Source organism: Cetorhinus maximus, chromosome 6, assembly GCF_964194155.1.
Source record: "Cetorhinus maximus chromosome 6, sCetMax3.hap1.1, whole genome shotgun sequence".
In the NCBI taxonomy this organism is placed as follows: Eukaryota; Metazoa; Chordata; class Chondrichthyes; order Lamniformes; family Cetorhinidae; genus Cetorhinus; species Cetorhinus maximus.
Genome location: NC_135884.1, coordinates 65,799,846 through 65,819,670, shown reverse-complemented (window position 1 = coordinate 65,819,670; position 19,825 = coordinate 65,799,846). Strand labels below are relative to the sequence as shown.

Genomic DNA, 19,825 nt, shown 5'->3' with positions numbered 1-19,825 from the left:
AGGGTGGAGTGTTGAAATGGCAGGCAACAGGGAGGTCTGAGTCATGCTTGCGGACCCTATATCCAATATAAAAACAGAAAATGCTAGAAAAACTCAGCAGGTCTGACAGTATCTGTGGAGAGAGAAACAGAGTTAATGTTTTGAGTCTGTATGACTCTTCAGAGCATTGAGCATTGGATATAGGGTATTGGGTACAGGATATAGGGTGCTGGGTATTGGATTAGGGTGTATGGTATTGGATACACGGTGTTGGGTATTGGATACAGGGTGTTGGATATTGGATATAGGGTGTATGGTATTGGATATAGGGTGTATGGTATTGGATACAGGGTGTTAGGTATTGGATACAGGCTGTATGGTATTGGATACAGGGTGTTGGGTATTGGATGTTGGGTGTATAGTATTGGATACAGGGTGTTGGGTGTTCGATACAGGGTGTTGGGTATTGGATACGGGGTGTTGGGTATTGGATATAGGGTGTATGGTATTAGATACAGGGTGTTGGGTATTGGATACAGGGTGTTGGGTATTGGATATAGGGTGTATGGTATTGGATACAGGGTGTTGGGTATTGGATACTGGGTGTATAGTATTGGATACAGGGTGTTGGGTGTTCGATACAGGGTGTTGGGTATTGGATACGGGGTGTTGGGTATTGGATATAGGGTGTATGGTATTAGATACAGGGTGTTGGGTATTGGATACAGGGTGTTGGGTATTGGATATAGGGTGTATGGTATTGGATACAGGGTGTTGGGTATTGGATACTGGGTGTATAGTATTGGATACAGGATGCTGGGTATTGGATACAGGGTGTTGGGTATTGGATATAATACATAGGGATTCGAAGCGTTAACTCCGTTTCTCTCTCTACAGATGCTGTCAGACCTGCTGAGTTTTTCCAGCATTTTCTGTTTTTATTTCAGATTTCCAGCATCCACAGTATTTTGCTTCTCCCCTACATCCTATATCCAACGCCCTATATCTCATACCCAACACCCTATATCTCATACCCAACACCCTATATCTCATACCCAACACCCTATATCTCATACCCAACACTCTATATCTTATACCCAACACTCTATATCTTTTACCCAATACCCTGTACCTAACGCCCTGTACCCAACACCCTACATTCTATACCAAACACCCTATATTCAATGTCCAACACCCTACATCTTATACCCAACACCCTACATCCTATATCCAACACCCTGTATCCAATGCCCAACACCCTGTATCCAATGCCCAACAACCTGTATCCAATGCCCAACAACCTGTACCCAATGCCCAACAACCTGTACCCAATGTCCAACACCCTGTACCCAATGCCCAATACCCTTTATCCAATATCTAATAGCTAACACCCTATATCCAATACCATATCCAATACCCAAAACCCCATATTGAATACCCAACACACTATGTACAATATCCAACACCCTACATCCAATACCCAACACCCATACCCAATATCCAACACCCTATACCCAATATCCAACACCCTATACCCAGTACACAGCACCTGATATACAATATCCAACACCATATATTCAATACCCAATAATTTATATCCTATACCCAGTACCCTATATTCTATATCCAAAACCCTATAACCAGTATCCAACACGCTGTATGCAATACCCTCTACCCAATACCTAACACCATGAGGAATCAATCTCAGAACATTCCCCAATCTGGGTTAAATCCACTGAGGTAATTTGCCCCCTGTTTTCTCGCTCCTCTTTCCATTCTGGACAGGTATCAAAATAAGTCCTGACTGCAGTCTGGCTTTGGACTCCAGTGTTATTAATAAAGCAGAGGGAGGGAATGTGCTATATTGGTGTGAGGGGAGTGGACGCCTCTCTCTGGCTCTGAGGAATACCCCGGGCTGGTGTAGCAGCAGGCTGCAGATCCTGTCTCTCCCAGAGCTCGCAATCGTTTGCGAGGAGCCCCAGCCATGTCAGACTGAGATCCAGGGTGGGGCTACATTTGGGGAGTTGAGAAAGCCTTGGCACTTCTCCCACACCATCTACTTTCCCACCTCCCCCCTTCCCACAAATACATTCGATTTCCCGTCACTTTAACAGAGAGCGGCGGAACGCTCAAACCATTTGAGTTGTGGTAAACTATTTTGTTTGCAGGTCATGACTGAAACTGATTCCCCCAGCACCGTCCAGAACAAGTTCACAAACGGAATCAACAAAGAAATCGATTTGGTCAACCGGGATCCCAAGCACATCAACGAGGATGTGGTAAAGGTAGGTTCTCTTTTTCAGTAACCTGCATGTGCTGGGCTCCTTTATTAACAAGAAAACTCTGTGCAGACCTATCATTAAAATGCACAAGGTCCAATAATATCCCTTGTACACATGTTTGACATTTACCCTTGCTGCACTAAACTCTTAAAAAAGCGCACGCGTGTCTTTAAGCTGAGTTTAAATTCTTTAAAAATACGAATGAAAACTCCACAGTGTTATACACTGCATAATTGAGTGAATTGTTCTGTTTTTCTCCCCCTCTCATCAATTTTTTGAAAGTGTTACCGCTTTAAGTGTGTCCCTGGTTTAAATATCCCGAGTTTGAGGTGTTGACAACCGCTCTATATTTAACCAGCTGTGTGCTCTCTTCTGAATGTACAGATCCTGGGTTGAATTGGACTTGACTCTAGCACCGTACGGGATTTGATATTGGCCACAGTTTACTGAATATCCTGCAAGTTGCCTCAATCTATAGACTGAATGAAACACTTTTTTCCTCTCTGAAATACCTGAAGAGATATTTCAGGAAAAAAAACGCCTTAAGAACAAAAACGCAGGTTTAGAAAAGGCCTGCACACATCACTGGCCTTTCACAGCCAATGGAAGACTTTTTTTTTGAGATGTAGCCACTGTTGTAATGTGGCTACATCGCAGCCAGTTCGTGCACGCCAAGCTCCCACAAACAGAAATGTGATAATGACTGTCTCAGTAATGTTGGTTGAGGGATAAATATTGCCCAAGACACCAAGGAGCGGTCCCCTTAACTTCTTTGCAATAGAGCTGCAGAATTTTTATATCCCCCTGCAAGAGCAGATGGGGCCTCAGTTTAACATCTCATTCAAACAAAAGCACCATTTGATAGTGCAAAGCACCCTCTAGTACTATGCTGATATGTCAGACTAATTTTAGTATGGAAGTATCCAGAATGGGGTTTGAACCTCCTACCTTCTGGCTCAGCCTACCTGCAGTGCCCCAGTCCCATTGATATGCGTCAGTATACAGACTACTGTACATAACCACACAAGAGAAGGATTTGAGATTTCAAGCAACTCAACAATGATGACAAATTGGAGGAGGACAGTTGGGCCAAAGTGTCAATTGAATTTCTGATTCAAGGAATTGAGCATTGTAGGGATGAATTGGAGGATACAGGATGGAATGTTGTCTAGCCAGTGTTGTTGAATAACTGGTTACTAAACAGATAGTTGAGAACCCAATAACTTGGATCCATACTTCATTAACTGGTTTCATCCACTGTTTAGAAATGATCGTTAGTGTAACTGAGTGTAACAAGGTCTGAGCACAATAACCTAACATTGAATAATCAAGAAGGAGGCTCAGACAGGTGAAATACTACTCAACACCCTTCCTTGTTTGGCAAAACAGAAACATGAGTCCTGAGGAAGGATCGCCAGGCCTGAAAGGTTGACTGACAATGACCTGATTCCTCTGCAAACGCTGCCTGATCTGCTGAGTATTGCCAGCCAGTTTTGCTTTATTGTTTTCAAAAAGGCACAATTGCCTTTTGCCATTTTGACAATTCCACTACACATGGCTGACTCATTGATGTGACTTGTGTCGCTGTGTTGTTAAATCTTTATCTGCTTGCGAACACTTTAAGAACTCTAGCCGCCCGGGTGAATACTGGGCGCACAGACAAAGGAGGGAGTTATTTCACCTGCTGGTAACTCATCCCCTTCCTGATGTTTCCCATTTTGACCAGCCAGCTTCTTCAGGCGGGTAAGGGTCCAACATAAAGGAGGTGGTGGTCTCATGAAATTATGCAAATCGGTGTCCTATTTCACCAATGGGAGCCTCACTGCATTTCAACTGAAGCCTAAGTGGGGAATCTACCTCGACTTTCCTGACAGAATTTTGTTACGCAACCAAAGCTGGTAAATGAAGCTGATACAGATCATTCACATTCTAATTGAATGGCAGAGCAGGCCCGCTGGGCCGAATGGCCTACACCTGTTTCTAAGTTCCTCTAGAAGCTGAAGCCGGTCTGCAGCTGACCTGTGGGCAGAAGAGGCCCTGAAAGCTAAGTGGAAAAACCCTCCTTGGTGGAGTCAGGATGAGCAGAATTCCATTGTCTGTATCCCACAAGGAAAGCTGTGACCTCCCATGCCCCGCACTCCCCCATCCACCCCAGGGGCATCCTGAAACCCCCTTCTAATGACATACTGTACAAGCTTTCCTCTGCTGCCCACCAGTGGTCTCTTACCACCTAAACCTTCACTCTTGCCTGCTGGCCAGCTGCTACTTTCCACCCATATCAAGCAGGCATCAGAATGATGGTGCACAGGTGAAGCCTCGGAGTTAAAATACTTTGGACCTCCAACCTAAATTAGTGAGTGCATTTTGTGCTCAACCCACCTCCCCACCCCCTCGCCCACCCCCTCACCCCCATTCCATCCTGCCCTGCCCACCTAAAACCCCTTGAGAGTTAAAATTAACCCCTTTAATTACATCCGTACAATGAGAACCTCAGGGCTTGCACCCTCTCTTTGCCCGAATGTTGCTGCAACTCTGGGCTGAAATGGAATAGCTGAGCAGCCTCAATAATCACAGTTGTAATCCAAGTGGTAAATTCATTGGATAAAGACACCACATAGTTTGGTACTGATTCATGTAAGGGTCTGTGTTGTAAGGTGTTGGACGTGGTTTGATTGATCTTAAGGCATTCGTAGTCTTAGATAGTTCAACAGTAAGTATTCATTAACTGCTGGAAACTATATACATAGATACAGTAAAAGTCTAAACTCAGAGCTGTCTCCATGCTTGCTTCTACACACGGCTCTGTCCAACATTAAACTGACCCCTTGGTGTGGGTCATGTGTTCTCTTACATCACTGTTTGGACGTTACTGTACTCAGTCCCACGTTGACCTTTTATGTGCCAGACCCTTAAAGCACACCTTCCCCCACATCTTTACCCAACATATTTACAAGTTATCCCAGTTTACCTCATGTATTACATCATTTGTACTACCCCATCTCCAATCACTGCCACCATGTTGTAAGGTGTTGGGCGTGGTTTGCTAGGTCTTAAGGCATTTGTAGTCTTAGGTAGTTCAACAGTAAGTATTTATTAATGACTAGAAACCACATATATAGGTACAGTAAAGGTCTAAGCTAGGTACTGTCTTCATGCTTGCTTCTACCCACAGCTCTGTCCAACACTACACTGACTCCTAGGTGCAGGTCAGGTGCTCTCTTACATCACTGTGGGCAGTCTCAGTCCCACATCAACCCTTTATGTGCCAAACCCTTATACTACAGTCTGCTGTCTCTGCACTAGGCAGGAGAAAAATAAGCACTGGCTGGGGTTTCCACAACCCATCCCTGTCCAGCATTATTGGAAGCAGATGACACTAGGATTCACCTTTTATTTAGCCTGGTGTGCTCACTATCCAGTCTCGCACATCAAGCTGATGCTGTTATGATCTGGAATGCACTGCCTGAAAGGGTGGTGAACATAGATTCAATCTGGGAATTGAATATATATCTGAAAAGGAAAGATTTGCAGGGCTAGGGGTGGGGGGAAGAGCAGGGAGAATAGTACTAAATGATAGCTCTTTTAAAGGACCAGCAGACACACACAATAAGCCAAAAAGCCTCTTCTGTGCTGTATGATTCTATGATTCCATTATCATTTGGGAAAGGTAGGAGCGAGCTGCTACTGAAATCTGACTTTTAAAAAAATTCCTTCCCTGCATGCGGGTGTTGCTGGCAAGGTCCACCCTGGCTTAACCTGAGAAGCTGATGATGCAGCTGAGTGTCTTACTTTAGGGTTTCCCAAACTGTGGGGGTCGTGAAAAGAGATTTTGGGGTCGCGAGCTCCGAGGCAGCCATATCTGCCATGGAGCTCGGACTGGATGTTACAGCTGTGAGGCCCCTTTAAATTTTGTGGTTTTTCCATTTGTGGGTGCGGCCTAATGGGCAGACCTTTGAGGTCTGATTGCTGTTACAAAAAACGCCTGTGCAAACATACATGTGACCCTGGGAGATTGGGGTGGGAGTGTGGTGGGCGGGTGCAGTGGCAGGGGTCAGACAGGGCTTAGCTCCTGAGGAGATGGAGAAGTGGGGAGAGCAGGGGTGGGACAGAAGTTCGGTATGGTGAAAGCTGTTTAAGCTGCAGGGCTTTTCAACAGGTGGTGGGGGGAAGGGGTGGATTTGAACTCACGTTTTACTAGACTAATGGCCTTAAGTCCTCATGAGTTACTGATCCTGTAACATAACCACTATGCCATATCCGAACGACTTCTGAAGTCAGGAAGGATAAAAATACACCTAAGCTACAGTCTGTAACCCATTGGCAGCTGATCATTCCTGTTGAGTGGGGCACATTTATTTGGTTGGTAGGATGTGGGGTGTAGGTGAGGCAAATCTGTGCCACAGTGTGAGTGCCTGGCAGGTGGCAGAGTTCAGCATCAGCCAAATGTTTGGGTTTTTCTCTTGCTCAGTTGGAATGCTTCACTCACACGCGCTGCAGTGCCCAATGACATAGCAGAGTGCTGAGGGGACATGCCAACCCAGCTGTAAGGGATCGACTGAGCCACTGAGCTGCAACTTGACCGCTGTAAACCTTCTGTCTCTGAAGCTGAGGCTCAGCACTTTCGCTGATGTTTGGGTAGCCTAGCAACAAGCAACACTGTAAGCTACATGCTTACGATGCAGTTGTACTCATTTTATATTCTGGAAGTAAAAGAATTATTATCAGTCAAAGTGACCGTGAAGCTGTCGGATTGCCATAAAAACAGTTGACACTTTCATGCCTGTATGGAAGGAAACCTGCCGTCCTTAATTCATGTAATAGGGAGCTAATGCCCAAATTGTATCGCACCAAACAGTGCAATATTGAGAGCATTCTGAGATTGGTAGCGGTCAGCAGTCATCTTCTCCTGGAATCGTTGCTCTGTCAGCTCTTTGGTATAATTTATAATCTTCAAAAAGATTGGACACAGCTTTAGTTTGAAACTTTGCTTGTATGTTTTAAATATAAATTAATTCAGGACCATCTGCAGTTATACCACAACTGACAGGTACTGCTAACCTGCCCACGGACACGAGTCTTGGGATCTCACTGCCGATGCCAAGATGTTGACTTCTCAGATCAATAATGTAGAGCTGCACTAAGGGCGGCATGACGGACTGAGCACCAGCAATACCAGAAGTGCAGTCTAACATGCCAAGGCTTCTTTGAGTGCATCTCCCAAACACACAACTTTCCCCCACTTAGAAGAACGAGAAGAGGAGGTGCATGGGGACACCACCAGCAAGTTCCGCTCCCAAGTCGCACACCATCCTGACATGAAATTACCGTCCCTTCACTGCCGCTGGCTCAAGATCCTGGAAGTCCCTTCTCAGCTGCACTGTGGGAGTATCTTCACCACACAGACTGTGCAGTTTAAGAATGCAGCTCGCTACCACCTTCTCATGGGTGATAGGGATAGGCAATAAATGCTGGCCTTGCTAGTGATGTCCATATGTCCAGAATTCATGCATAAAACTTAGCATGAAGGATGCTATCTTGCTAATGTGAGATTAACCAGTTATACTGATTATTTGGGCACTTTCAGCTTAACCCTAATACTTGAGGTCATAAGGAAGATACAACTGCAAATAATAAATCATAGACTACCCTGAATGTTCAGATGGCCATCTGGTTAATTTTGAGGGCAATTATCTTTCTTCTCCCCTTGTTTTCTCCCACTTTTTCCTGGGTCAAACCGTTGAGGGGTGGTGTGCAGAATTTTGGTTTGAACTGTGAGAAGTGAATAATGGGGCGTGTTTTTAGAACGAGCTAGTGAAACCCCCTTTCCACCTCCCTCTCCCCCACTTTCTCCACTAGCCACCTCCCTGCAATGGTGTGGGGATGTGGGGTGGATGTGGAGAGTGAGGGTGGGAGGGGAATCAAAAATGTGAGTTTGCATTATACCATTCTGTCAGGGTTCCAGCTCCACTGCATCAACATTATGTTTAATTTAGCCCTTTTAAAACCATTCTTGCTAGTTCAGTAACAGAAAAAATGTCCATGAATTGGAATGTTGCAGGGGAAGAATATGGGAGAAGTGTGAAACATTGGGCTGAATCATCCCAGACTCGCACTCAATGTGCTAGTGCGCGGGAAAAAGGATGTTTTACCCGCTGGCCGTAATGGCGTATCATCTGCTTCCAGCCTCATTAGTTATGCAGCCACAAGAAACATGCTGTCTCGCTGGGGGGCGGCCTCTGAATCACCCGCTATACCGTTACCTCACCATTTCCTCACTCCGGGTGCTATATCTAAACTGCAGCCGTGCACACATTTCCCAATGTTTGCAGCCCGGGACTGCTCCAGTGAAGACATGGCCCTGAAAGCCAGGAAGAGTTCAGTGACCCATCACTGGAATGCCTTTTGGAGGCCGTGGTGATGTCCTCCACCCCCGCTCCACTGCAGGAGGTCCAGCAATCTCACTACTCCGGTTGGGAGGCAGTGGCAGTGGTGCTCAGTGCCAACGCTGCACAGGAGAGGTTGACCATCCAGTGCAGAAATAGGATGAATGGTTTCATCCATGTTGTCAGGGTGAGTCAACCACCTCATCTCTCTAAACTCACACACTCACAAACCCATCACACATTCACTGGCATCTCACTCACTGCCAGCTCAAGGGACATCACCACTCACTCTCTCACACACCCTCACATCTCCATCTGGCCTCATCTCCTCTAGAGACTGCCTCCTCAGCCCTCACTGTCTTGAGGCCACTTGCACTGATCAACATGTGCCCCCCCACACACCCTGGGATACCCCCCTTCCCCAGTACAGCCCTCGTCCTGCAGCCTCTTCCCTTGCCTTCCCCAAGCAAGTCCTAGCCCTGCAGCCACTCCTGCCTTACAGTTGGTCTGGTAGGCAGAGACCTGCCTGTGATCCCTCCTAAAAGTGATATGGCGCTCCCTGTGAAGCCTGGTGCTGATGACTGAGTGCTGCCCGAAGCAAGGGAGGCAAACAAACCTCGAAGCCCCGAGTTAAGTGCAGCTCGCCTGGTGCACGTCGCTTATGTACAGTTGTGAAACACGTCGGTGTGATTGTGCCCAGATGATTCAGTGTGGGGGATGATTCCAGCGGGCAGGAATTATAATTATATGCAGATGTATTAAAAATGCTGTTCCCGTCGTCCGAGGACAGGGAAACGCTGCCTGCTATTGACAGGCAGAACAGACAATTGCAAACTGGTTTCATGATGTCATGAAACAGATTTTTGGCCTTCCTGCCATATTGCCCGCTCACTCCTGCCATGATGCCCGACACCAACTGGGACGGAAAAGTCCGGCCATTGTGTCCAGTGTGGGACATGACATACAAAACAATAGATAAAGCTCAAAAGGGTCTTGAGAGAAGCCAGCGAGGTTATTATCAGGACTTAAGTCATTGAGACATCAAGAGGGGGGTCATTGAAAGAGATGTTGGCAAGGGACTTGAGCCATTTTAAGAATCCCAGAGAGACACAGTGTGATTTATATGAAGCTGATCTTAGAAAACTAGGAACTGCTGGAACTTCAAACTAAATGTATCTTCAGAAGCGACTACGTGATACTTCAAGCTGATGGCTGTGGCTCAGTGGTTGCACTTTCATATCCCAAGTGAGAATGATGTGGTTCAAATCCAACTCCAACAAACCTGAGCACTTAACCTACACTGACACCCCAGTGCAGTACTGAAGGAGTGCTGTACTGTCAAAGGTGCCATCCTTTGGATAAGATGTTAAACCCCAAGGCCTTGTCTCCTCTTTCAGATGGATGTTAAAGATTCATGGTGCCATTTGAGGAAGAGCAAAGGAATTCCCCTGATATCCGGGCCAACATTCATCCCACAGAAACATCACTTAAACCACTTAATTGGTTATTTATCTCATTGCTGTTTGTGACACCTTGCTGTGTTTCCTTACATTACAACAGTGGCTATATTTCAAGAAGTATATAATTGCACTTTGAGATATGGGACGTGCTGCGTTCATGAAAGGTGTTATAGAAATGCAAGTTTTTTTTTTAAAGTAGGCCAAAGATTTTGTCATGCATCAGCAAATAAAATGGAGAGATGTTCGATGTAACAGACAGAACATGCAGTATGGAATGAGAAAAGTCCAAGACACCTATCAGCTGATCTACAGTTTACCCTATCACCAACTCGCGCAACCATTCAATTGTCAGAGTGAGGGCCCCCTGTCACAATTACTGCAGCAAGATGCAGCTTTGTGAAGCATCTCCCTGGTACCTAAACGTAATTGAGCCAAGCTGCAGCATTAATAGTCTGAATTTACAGCTCATGTTTACAACATGTATTTAACAGCCTACACTTCAGTCAATGTGGAGAAGGCAGCAGCTTAAGTACAGGTGGAGTGAGGAACTCAGCTTGAAATAGTCACCATCTCTGTTTCATCAAACTGTCAGTAACATTTGTCGCCTGAGAACAACATTTTGCCTTTATGTAGCACCTTTAACTAGCAAAATGTCCCAGACGATTCACAGGAACATCATCAAACAAAATTTGATGCCGAGTCACAAGGTGTTATTAGGACAGATGACAAAAAGAGAGAAGGAGGGGGTGGGTTTAGGGAGGGAATTCCAGAGGTTGCAATTTGGAACCTTAAGGCATGGTTTCACCAACGGTGAAACAATGAAAATTGGCGACTTGCAAGAGTCCAGAATTTGAAGAGGGCAGAGACTTTGGATGGTTGTTGGGCTGGCCACAGATAAGGAAGAGTGAGCCATGGAGGAATTTAAAAATAGAGATTATTAAAGTCGAGGAATTGCCAGACTCAGCATAGGTCAGCAAGCACAGGGGTGATGGGTGAGCAGGACATGTTGCGAGTTAGAGCATGAATTCGATTGAAACCCAATTTTCTAAAAATCACTTTTTGCTTGCAGTTGCAGGTTAAAAAAAATAGCCAATTAATAAATCCAATACATTAAAGTTCATTCAACAGCTCAGCCCGAGCCATTCCACAATAGGGACTAGGAATATGTCAGTGGTGGATATGTCAGTAGTGGAGTGACATGGGAAACATAATTCTGCTCTTTAACAAAAAGGTTTTTATCTCATTGTGAATGATCCATCCAAAATCTGCAATCTTATTCCACAACACTGAGTTATGACAACTTTAAGATGCTTGTGTAAAATGTAAAACGACTTCCTACAACTGCAGCGTAAATGTAAGTGATCCCAGCCGATGTTCCTGCTCGCAACGATATATTCGGTTTCAGAGTGCAATGGCATCCTGGAATTGCCACTCTTTTTCCATACCAGCTGCATTCAGCCATCTCCCACACATTTGCATGATCTGCATGGAACTGAATTTGTGTGTGTTGAAGATCCGATGGCAATTTGATGTATTCTGAATGCTTTGCCTGGGTGCAAGGTCATGCAAGGAAGAATGAATGTCAACCTGTATAACATCTTTAGTGACGACAGATGTCCCAAAGCATTGCCTAGCCAATGAAGTGATTTTGAAATGTAGCCGTTGTTGCAATGTAAGAAACATGGTAGCCAATTTGTGCACAACAAGCTTCCACAAACAGGAATGAATTAAATGCCAGATATTCTGCATTTGGTGGTGTTGTTTCAGGGATAAATATTGACCAGGACAATGGTGATAATTCCCTGCCCTGCCCTTCTTTGCAAAGTAGCATGGGATCTTTTGCATCCACCTGAGATGTTCTGGAAGGGGTGAATTTGTATGACAAACTGGAAGTTATGCAATCTATGCTTGTGTCAATCTCCATTAGATAGAAAAATATATTCTCAATTCTTCCCATTCTCACTTGAGGAGAAGGTCTTTGTGGCTAACTCACCTACTAATCCAGTGAATTCAAATTCGGTGGTGAGTAACTCAGCTCCTGACTCCCCAAAGCCTGTCCACCATCTACAAGGCACAAGTCAGGAGTGTGATGGAAAACTCTCCACTTGCCTGGATGAGTGCAGCTCCAACAACACTCAAAAAGCTCAACTCTATCCAGGAGAAAACAGCCCTCTTGATTGGCACCCCATCAAAACTTTGAACATTCATTCCCTCCACTATTGGCCCACAGTGGCAGCAGTCTGTACCATCTACAAAGTGCACTGCAGCAACTTGCCAAGGCTCCTTTGACAGCACCTTCTAAACCCACGACCCCTACCACCTAGAAGGGCAAGGGCAGCAGATGCATGGGAACACCACCACCTGGAAGTTCCCTTCCAAGTCACACACTATCCTGACTTGGCACTGTATTGCTCTCCATTTAGTTATTTATACGTCAATTATATTCACTCATCTTGGTTCAGTAGCCCTGAATATCCTAGCATAACTAAAATCTATCTCAGTCTTGAAAGTTCCAAGGCAACCCAGCGTCCATAACCTTTTAGAGAGACTGTTCCAGATTTCCACTATTCTTTGTAGGAAGGAGTTCTTCCTGATTTCTCTCCTAAACAGTCTAATGCTATCTTGAAGATGATGTCCCCTTTTTCTGGGCTTTCCCATTGGGGGAAATAGTTTCTCTTCATCTACCCTATCTATACCTTATAGCACTTTAAATGCTTTAAAATTTGAAACATAACTTAATTGGCAGGGCATTAATACCAGGCAGTCTCCTATTTCCCAGGGAAATTTTCACATTTAACTAGTCACAAAAATAGGGGAAGTTTTCCAAATTCACTCAACTAACATTCTAGATCCTAATTGTCACCAAACCTCATCAAAGAACTTAAAAAAATAAACAAAGCAACTTGTGGGTTCTCTAATAGGATCCAAGCCAATTGATGAAGCCGAAACCAAGACACAGAGCTTTTCTTTATCAAGAGAGTTTATTGACTTGTCAGTCTCACAGTTCTCCTCCCACTCAACCCTGTGTCCCAGCTATCCCCTATTTATATGTGCTCAAAGACAAGTAATAGCCATCACCCGTTTCTCTTAACCTTAATAATGCAATTGCTCTTAACAAACCTTAACAATGTAACATTCTCTGTCCAAAAAGGTGTCTCAAATTTTAAATCAATTTTAGAGCTAAGAGTTTGAAGGGGCAGGCTCAGTGTTTGACGTATGTGGAGTCTGAAAGTGTGGTTTTGGTTGTGCCCACAGATAGAATTTGATGATGTGATCGCGGAACCCGAGGGGAGCTACAGCCTGGACAAAGTGTGGAAAATCAGCTTCGCAACCTTCACTGTGTCCAAGTACTGGTGCTACCGAATACTGTCTGCTATCTTTGGCGTCCCCCTGTCTGTGTTCTGGGGTCTCTACTTTGCCTGCCTCACCTTTTGTCACATCTGGACCATTCTGCCCTGCATCAAGAGCTGCCTGATCGAAATGCATTGCTTCAGTAGTATCTACTCCCTCTGCATTCACACCTTCTGTGACCCCTTTTATGAAGCCCTGGGCAAATTATTCAGCAGCATTCGTGTCACTTTACATAAGGAAGTTTAGTTTCTCATTATGTCTTCTATCAACACATGTACCCTTACAGAAGGCTTGTCTGCTAAATTGCCATATTACATTCAGAACTTTTTCTCTTAAAATTGTAATTCGCTTTTACTGTTGATATGGTCGTAACTTTATCTCACCATTTTTGATCATTGTGAAATTCTAAAAATGTCTAAGAATTCATAGACAAACATTACTGTTCTACCCAGAGCTGTCTGAGTCGTTCTTGTCTGGTGTGTCTATTTGCCACAAAGATTAGCCCATCACAATTGTGATGGTGTTTACGTATCTATACTCCCAAGTTCATTACCAGTGCCCTGCAAGTGTATTTCCATCCCCTTCCCAGCCCAGTCTCAGAGGTTGAACCAGACTCAACCCTGAGTGAGCTTCTGCCCATCACACTGAATGCCAACTTTGGTAATGTCGCCTGTCTCCCCTGCTTGGCACATCTGCTGCTGAAACCATCATCTGGGTGCATCTGTCACCTTCAGACTCCACTATCCCATTCACCTGACTCTGACCTCTTCTGCATTTCCCGCTCTATTTACACCCTTATTAGGAGCTGTCCCTTCAGCTACCTAGGCCCCATGCTCTGGAATTCCTTCTTTAAACCTCTCTCACTCCCCCTCGGCTACTTAAAAATACACCTCTTTGAGCTTTTGGCTACCCCTCCCAAGATCACCTTCTTTGTCTCAGCATCTGCTAGACAATAGACGCTATTGTCTAACAGTGTCTCTATGAAGTGCCTCAATTGGGGCATTAGGAGAATTATATAAATGTAATTTGTTGTTAATTGGAATTTGTCTTGCTCAACCAGGTATCTTGACATTTATGGAAACACATCAACATATTGAAGAGTCTTCAAACCCAGAAAAATCCACATCAGTTGATATTCTGCATAATACAAAATGCAAACTTCCTATAGGGAGGGACACATCCCATCTAATTACTGGCCTGTGCTCACTGTATTAGTGTGCTATAGAGACCAACCAGTCCCAGGTGTATTCTGAAGGATACCAGATCTAACAGGGTTAAACTATGAGGGCAGGCTGTGTACATTAGGTTTGTATTCTCTTGAGTGTAGAAGATGAAGGACTGACCTGATCAAGGCGCTTGAAATGATTAAAGAATTTGATAGTGTGGTTGTGGTGTGTTACAGTTCACTCAGGGAGCCCAAGTTGCTGTGACAACATGCACTTTTACATGGAGCAATGGATAGTGACGGTCGAGGCTCCAACTTTCTTTCCATCACATGGCTGGCCAGCAGTTGCCCCCACTCTTACCATCTGCCATTGGCATGTGTGTTGGGGGGGTTTGGAGGTTGATGATCAACCTGTTTGGACAGGTTACAAACACAGCTTCCTTGGCCATCAAGTCCTGAGGTGGAACTCGAACCCAGAGTTTCTATCTCAGTGGCAGGGTCACTGCCTCCTACTTGACAGTATAGAGAGAGATAAACTATTTCCTCTCGTGAGGGAAGAGTCCAGACTACAGGGGACTTAGCTTAAATTATAGCTAGGCCATTCAGGTGATGTCAGGAAACATTTGTTCATACAGAGAGTAGTGGGACCTTGGAACTCCCCCAAAAAACCGTTGAGTTTGGGGGTCAATTGAAAAATTAAAAACTGAGACTGATGGACCTTTGTAGGTAAGAGTATTAAGGGTTACAGAACACAGGTGGGTCGGTAGAGTTAAGGTACAGGTCAGCCATGATCTATGTAAATGAAAGGACAGCAGAACAGGCTCAAGGGGCTGAATGGCTACCCCTGTTCCTACATTCCTGCTCTGTGGGAGATTAGCTGCCCTGGGCTGTGGTGACAGTTGGAGAAACGCAAATGGTGTTTATGTTTTGGGGGGAGGTAGGTGTGGGGGGATAGATAGATCAGTCAGGGCCTCTGCCCCTGACCGCTGTCCTATGGTCCAATGAAAAGGGTGCATGTGGTGAGGACAAAAATCTGGCTGTGTTGTGATGCCCTTCATGACTGAATAGCAGTCATCAACTGGTCTCAACACATTTGAGCAAAATGGTAGAGGGCAGCTAACACCTTTAGAACAAGCAATATCTTATGGGGAAAAGAAGGGAAAAAAATCTGGAGTCATCTGTAACTAGGTACAGTATCCACCAGATAGGAGTTAGATGTGGACATTGAAGGATATGGATCAAAGGCAGGTAAATAGCGATGAGGTAGATGTTAGCCAGAATAAAATTAAATGACGGAACCAGCTCGAGGGGCTGAGTGCCCTTGCTTCCATATATATGCCCAGGATTTGTAGGAGAATAATAGTGATATGGGTGCTAGGAGTTTTGTCTCACCTATACTTACCTTGTAAGGCTCTCGCCCTGCAGTTCTGGGCAGTAGCGCATCTCTTGATGTCTCACAAGAGTCCCATCATTGGCCCTTACTCTTCCTGCTTCACTGTCTAGTTCCCTTAACATGGTAGTTGGATGATTATATTATACATTCAAAGGTAATGCTGCCTCTTCACCCTCTGCAACTGCAACACATGCAGCTGAGACATCAACAGTGACCTCTGGCATTGAAGCTATTAACATGGCCCCCAGGGCTTCATCCTGTGATGTTGCCTCTTCAGGAAGCACCAGCCCTCTCCTCGGGAGCTCCCTCCCACAACTCTGAGATCAAGATGTGGGCATAGAGTCGATGAACTGCTTGGTGCAGCTATCATTTTCCACATTTGCAGTTTATCATCAGGGGAGCTCAGTCAGCTGCCAAGGCCCCAGAATACTGCACATCACAGGCTCAGTTGAGGGGGAGTGAGATTCCTCCTCTGTGTTCAGTATTTCTTTCTTTGTTTTTGTTCGCCCCTCCTTGTGCCCTGGCTGGGAGGTTTCAGAGGCCGCAGGAATTTGTTAATGCTTCACCCATTTCTTCACATGTGCACCTGACCAGTGAGAGCCATCAGCGACCGTGGAGGGGAACGTGCAGGTGGTGGTGCTCCCATACATCTGCTGCCCTTGCCCTTCTAGGTAGTCGAGGTTATGAGTTCGGAAGGCGCTATTGAAAGAGCCTTGGTGAGTTGCTGCAGTGCATCTTGTAGATGGTACACACTGCTGCCACTGTGCAGCGGTGGTGGAGGGAGTGAATTTTTGTGGATGGGATGCCAGTCTCAGAATTGTTACAGTGTGGAAGGAGGCCATTAGGCCCATCATGTCTGCACCGGCTCTCTGAGCATTTTATTTTAGTGCCAATCTCCTGAATTGTTCCCTGTAACCCTGCACATTGTTTCTATTTAACTGATCATCCAATGCCCTCTTGAAAGCCCCAGTTGAACCTGCCTCCACCACACTTCCAGGCAGTGCATTCCAAACTCTAACTACTCACTGTGTGAAAAAGTTTTTTCTCACCTCGCGTTTGCTTATTTTGCAAAACACTTTAAAACTGTGCCCTCTGGTTCTCGATCCGTTTACGAGCGGGAACAGTTTCTCCCTCTCTACACTGTCCAAGCCCCTCATCATTTTGAAAACTTCTATCAAGTCTCCTCTTATCCTTCTCCTCTCCAAGGAAAAAAGTCCCAATTTCTCCAATCTTTCCTCATAACTGAAGTGTCACATACCTGGAACCATTCTCTCTCCAATGTGTTCACATCCTTCCTATAGTGTGGCACCCAGAACTGTACACAATACTCCAGCTGAGGTCTAACCAGTGTCTTGTATAAGTTCATCATAAACTCCCTTCTCTTGCACTCTATGCCCCTATTAATGAAGCCTAGAATACTGTATGCTTTAGAAACAGCTCTCTCTACCTGTCCTGCCATCTTTAATGACTTATGTACAGATACACCCAGGTCTCTCTGATCCTGCACACCCTTCAGAATAGTATTCTTTACTTTATACTGTCTCTCCATGTTCTTTGTACCAAAGTGTATCACCTCACACTTCTCCGCATTGAACTTCATCTGCCACTTATCTGCCCACTCCACCAATGTGTCAATGTCCTTTTGAAGTTCTACGCTATCCTCCTCACAGTTTACAATTCTCCAAAGTTTTGTGTCTTTCGCAGACTTTGAAATTGTCCCCTGCACGCCAAGATCTAGATCATTTACATATATCAGGTCCCAATACTGACCCCTGGGGAACTCCACTATAAACTTCCTTCCAGCCCGAAAAATATCCATTAACCATTAATCTTTGTTTCCTATCCCTCAGTCAATTTTGTATCCATATTGCTACTGTCCCTTTTATTCCATGACCTATAACTTTCCTCACAAGTCTGTTGTTGGGCACTGTATCGAATTTTGGAAGTCCATATACACCACATCAATGTGGGCTGCTTTGTCTTGGATGGTGTCGAGCTCCTTCAATGCCATTGGAGTTGCACTCATCCAGGCAACTGACGAGTATTTCATCACACTCCTGATTTATCTCAGTGAACAGGCTTTATGGAGTCAGGAATGAATCACTCACTGCAGAGCACCAAGCCTCTGACTTGCTCTTTTAGCTGCAATATTTATATGGATAGTCCATAGAACCATAGAACACTACAGCACAGAAAACAGGCCATTCGGCCCTTCTAGCCTGTGCCAAAATATTATTCCGCTAGTCCCATTGACCTGCACCTAGTCCATAACCCTCCAGACCTCTCCCATCCATGTATCTATCCAATTTATTCTTAAAACTTAAGAGTGAGCCCGCATTTACCACGTCAGATGGTAGCTCGTTCCACACTCTCACCACTCTCTGAGTGAAGAAGTTCCCCCTAATGTTCCCCTTAAACCTTTCCCCTTTCACCCTAAAGCCATGTCCTCTCGTATTTATCTCTCCTAATCTAAGTGGAAAGAGCCTACTCGCATTTACTCTGTCTATACCCCTCATAATTTTGTAAACTTCTATCAAATCTCCCCTCATTCTTCTATGCTCCAAGGAATAAAGTCCTAACCTATTTAATCTTTCCCTGTAACTCAACTCCTTAAGACCTGGCAACATCCTAGTAAATCTTCTCTGCACTCTCTCAATCTTACTGATATCCTTCCTGTAGTTAGGCGACCAGAACTGCACACAATACTCCAAAGTTGGCCTCACCAATGTCTTATACAACCTCACCATAACATCCAACTCCTATACTCAATACTTTGATTTATGAAGGCCAGTATGCCAAAATCTTTCTTTACAACTTTGTCTACCTGTGATGCCACTTTCAGGGAATTATGTATCTGAACTCCCAGCTCCCTTTGTTCCTCCGCACTCCTCAGTGCCCTACCATTTACTGTGTATGTCCTACCTTGGTTTGACCTTCCAAAATGTAACACCTCACACTTTTCCGCATTAAATTCCATCTGCCATTTTCTGGCCCATTTCTCCAGTTGGTCCAGATCTCTCTGCAAGCTTTGAAAGCCTTCCTCACTGTCCACAACGCCTCCAATCTTAGTGTCATCAGCAAACTTGCTGATCCAATTCACCACATTATCATCCAAATCATTGATATAGACAACAAACAACAATGGTCCCAGCACAGATCCCTGAGGCACACCACTAGTCACAGAACTCCAGTCTGAGAAGCAATCATCCACTACCACTCTCTGTCTTCTCCCACACAGCCAATTTCGAATCCAGTTTACAACCTCTCCATGGATACCAAGTGTCTGAACCTTCTGAACTAACCTCCCATGTGGGACCTTGTCAAAGGCCTTACTAAAGTCCATGTAAACAACATCCACAGCGTTTCCTTCATCTACTTTCTTGGTAACCTCCTCGAAAAACTCTACAAGGTTCGTTAAACACGATCTGCCACGCACAAAGCCATGCTGAGTTAAGTTTCTGATCAATGGGGACTCTCAAGGTATCGACGGTGGAGGATTCAGTAAGGCCATTGAATATCGAGGGGAGATGACTGGATTCCCTCTTGTTGGAGATGGTCATTGTGCAGCATTGTTTGGAATGTTGTTTGCCACTCATCAACTCAAGTCTGAATATTATCCAGGTCTTGCTGCATGTGGATAAGGATTGCTTCAGCATCTGAGGAGATGTGAATGTACTGAACATTGTGCAGTCATCAGCGAACATCCCCATTTCTGACCTTAGGATCAGATAAGGCCATTGTTAAAGCAGGTGAAGGTGGTTGAGTCGAGGGCACTACCCTGAGAAACTCCTGCAGCAATGTCTTGGGGCTGA

General features: G+C 45.0%; 1 protein-coding gene across 1 annotated transcript; it reads left to right on the top strand.

Moving 5' to 3' along the window:
• Positions 1 to 1,914: 1,914 nt before the first annotated feature.
• cav3 (caveolin 3) lies at positions 1,915 to 13,899 on the top strand. The gene is made up of 2 exons (XM_078542927.1): positions 1,915 to 2,264; positions 13,360 to 13,899. Exons 1-2 carry the CDS (start codon positions 2,151 to 2,153, stop codon positions 13,699 to 13,701), a joined length of 456 nt encoding a protein of 151 aa, XP_078399053.1. The 5' UTR covers positions 1,915 to 2,150; the 3' UTR covers positions 13,702 to 13,899.
• Positions 13,900 to 19,825: the final 5,926 nt, after the last annotated feature.

Bases quoted from the DNA above. Each gene is read 5' to 3' on its own strand.
- cav3 (XM_078542927.1), top strand. From the start codon at position 2,151: ATGACTGAAACTGATTCCCCCAGCACCGTCCAGAACAAGTTCACAAAC. The intron at 2,265-13,359 runs GTAGGTTCTCTT...TTGTGCCCACAG, and splicing joins TCAACGAGGATGTGGTAAAG to ATAGAATTTGATGATGTGAT.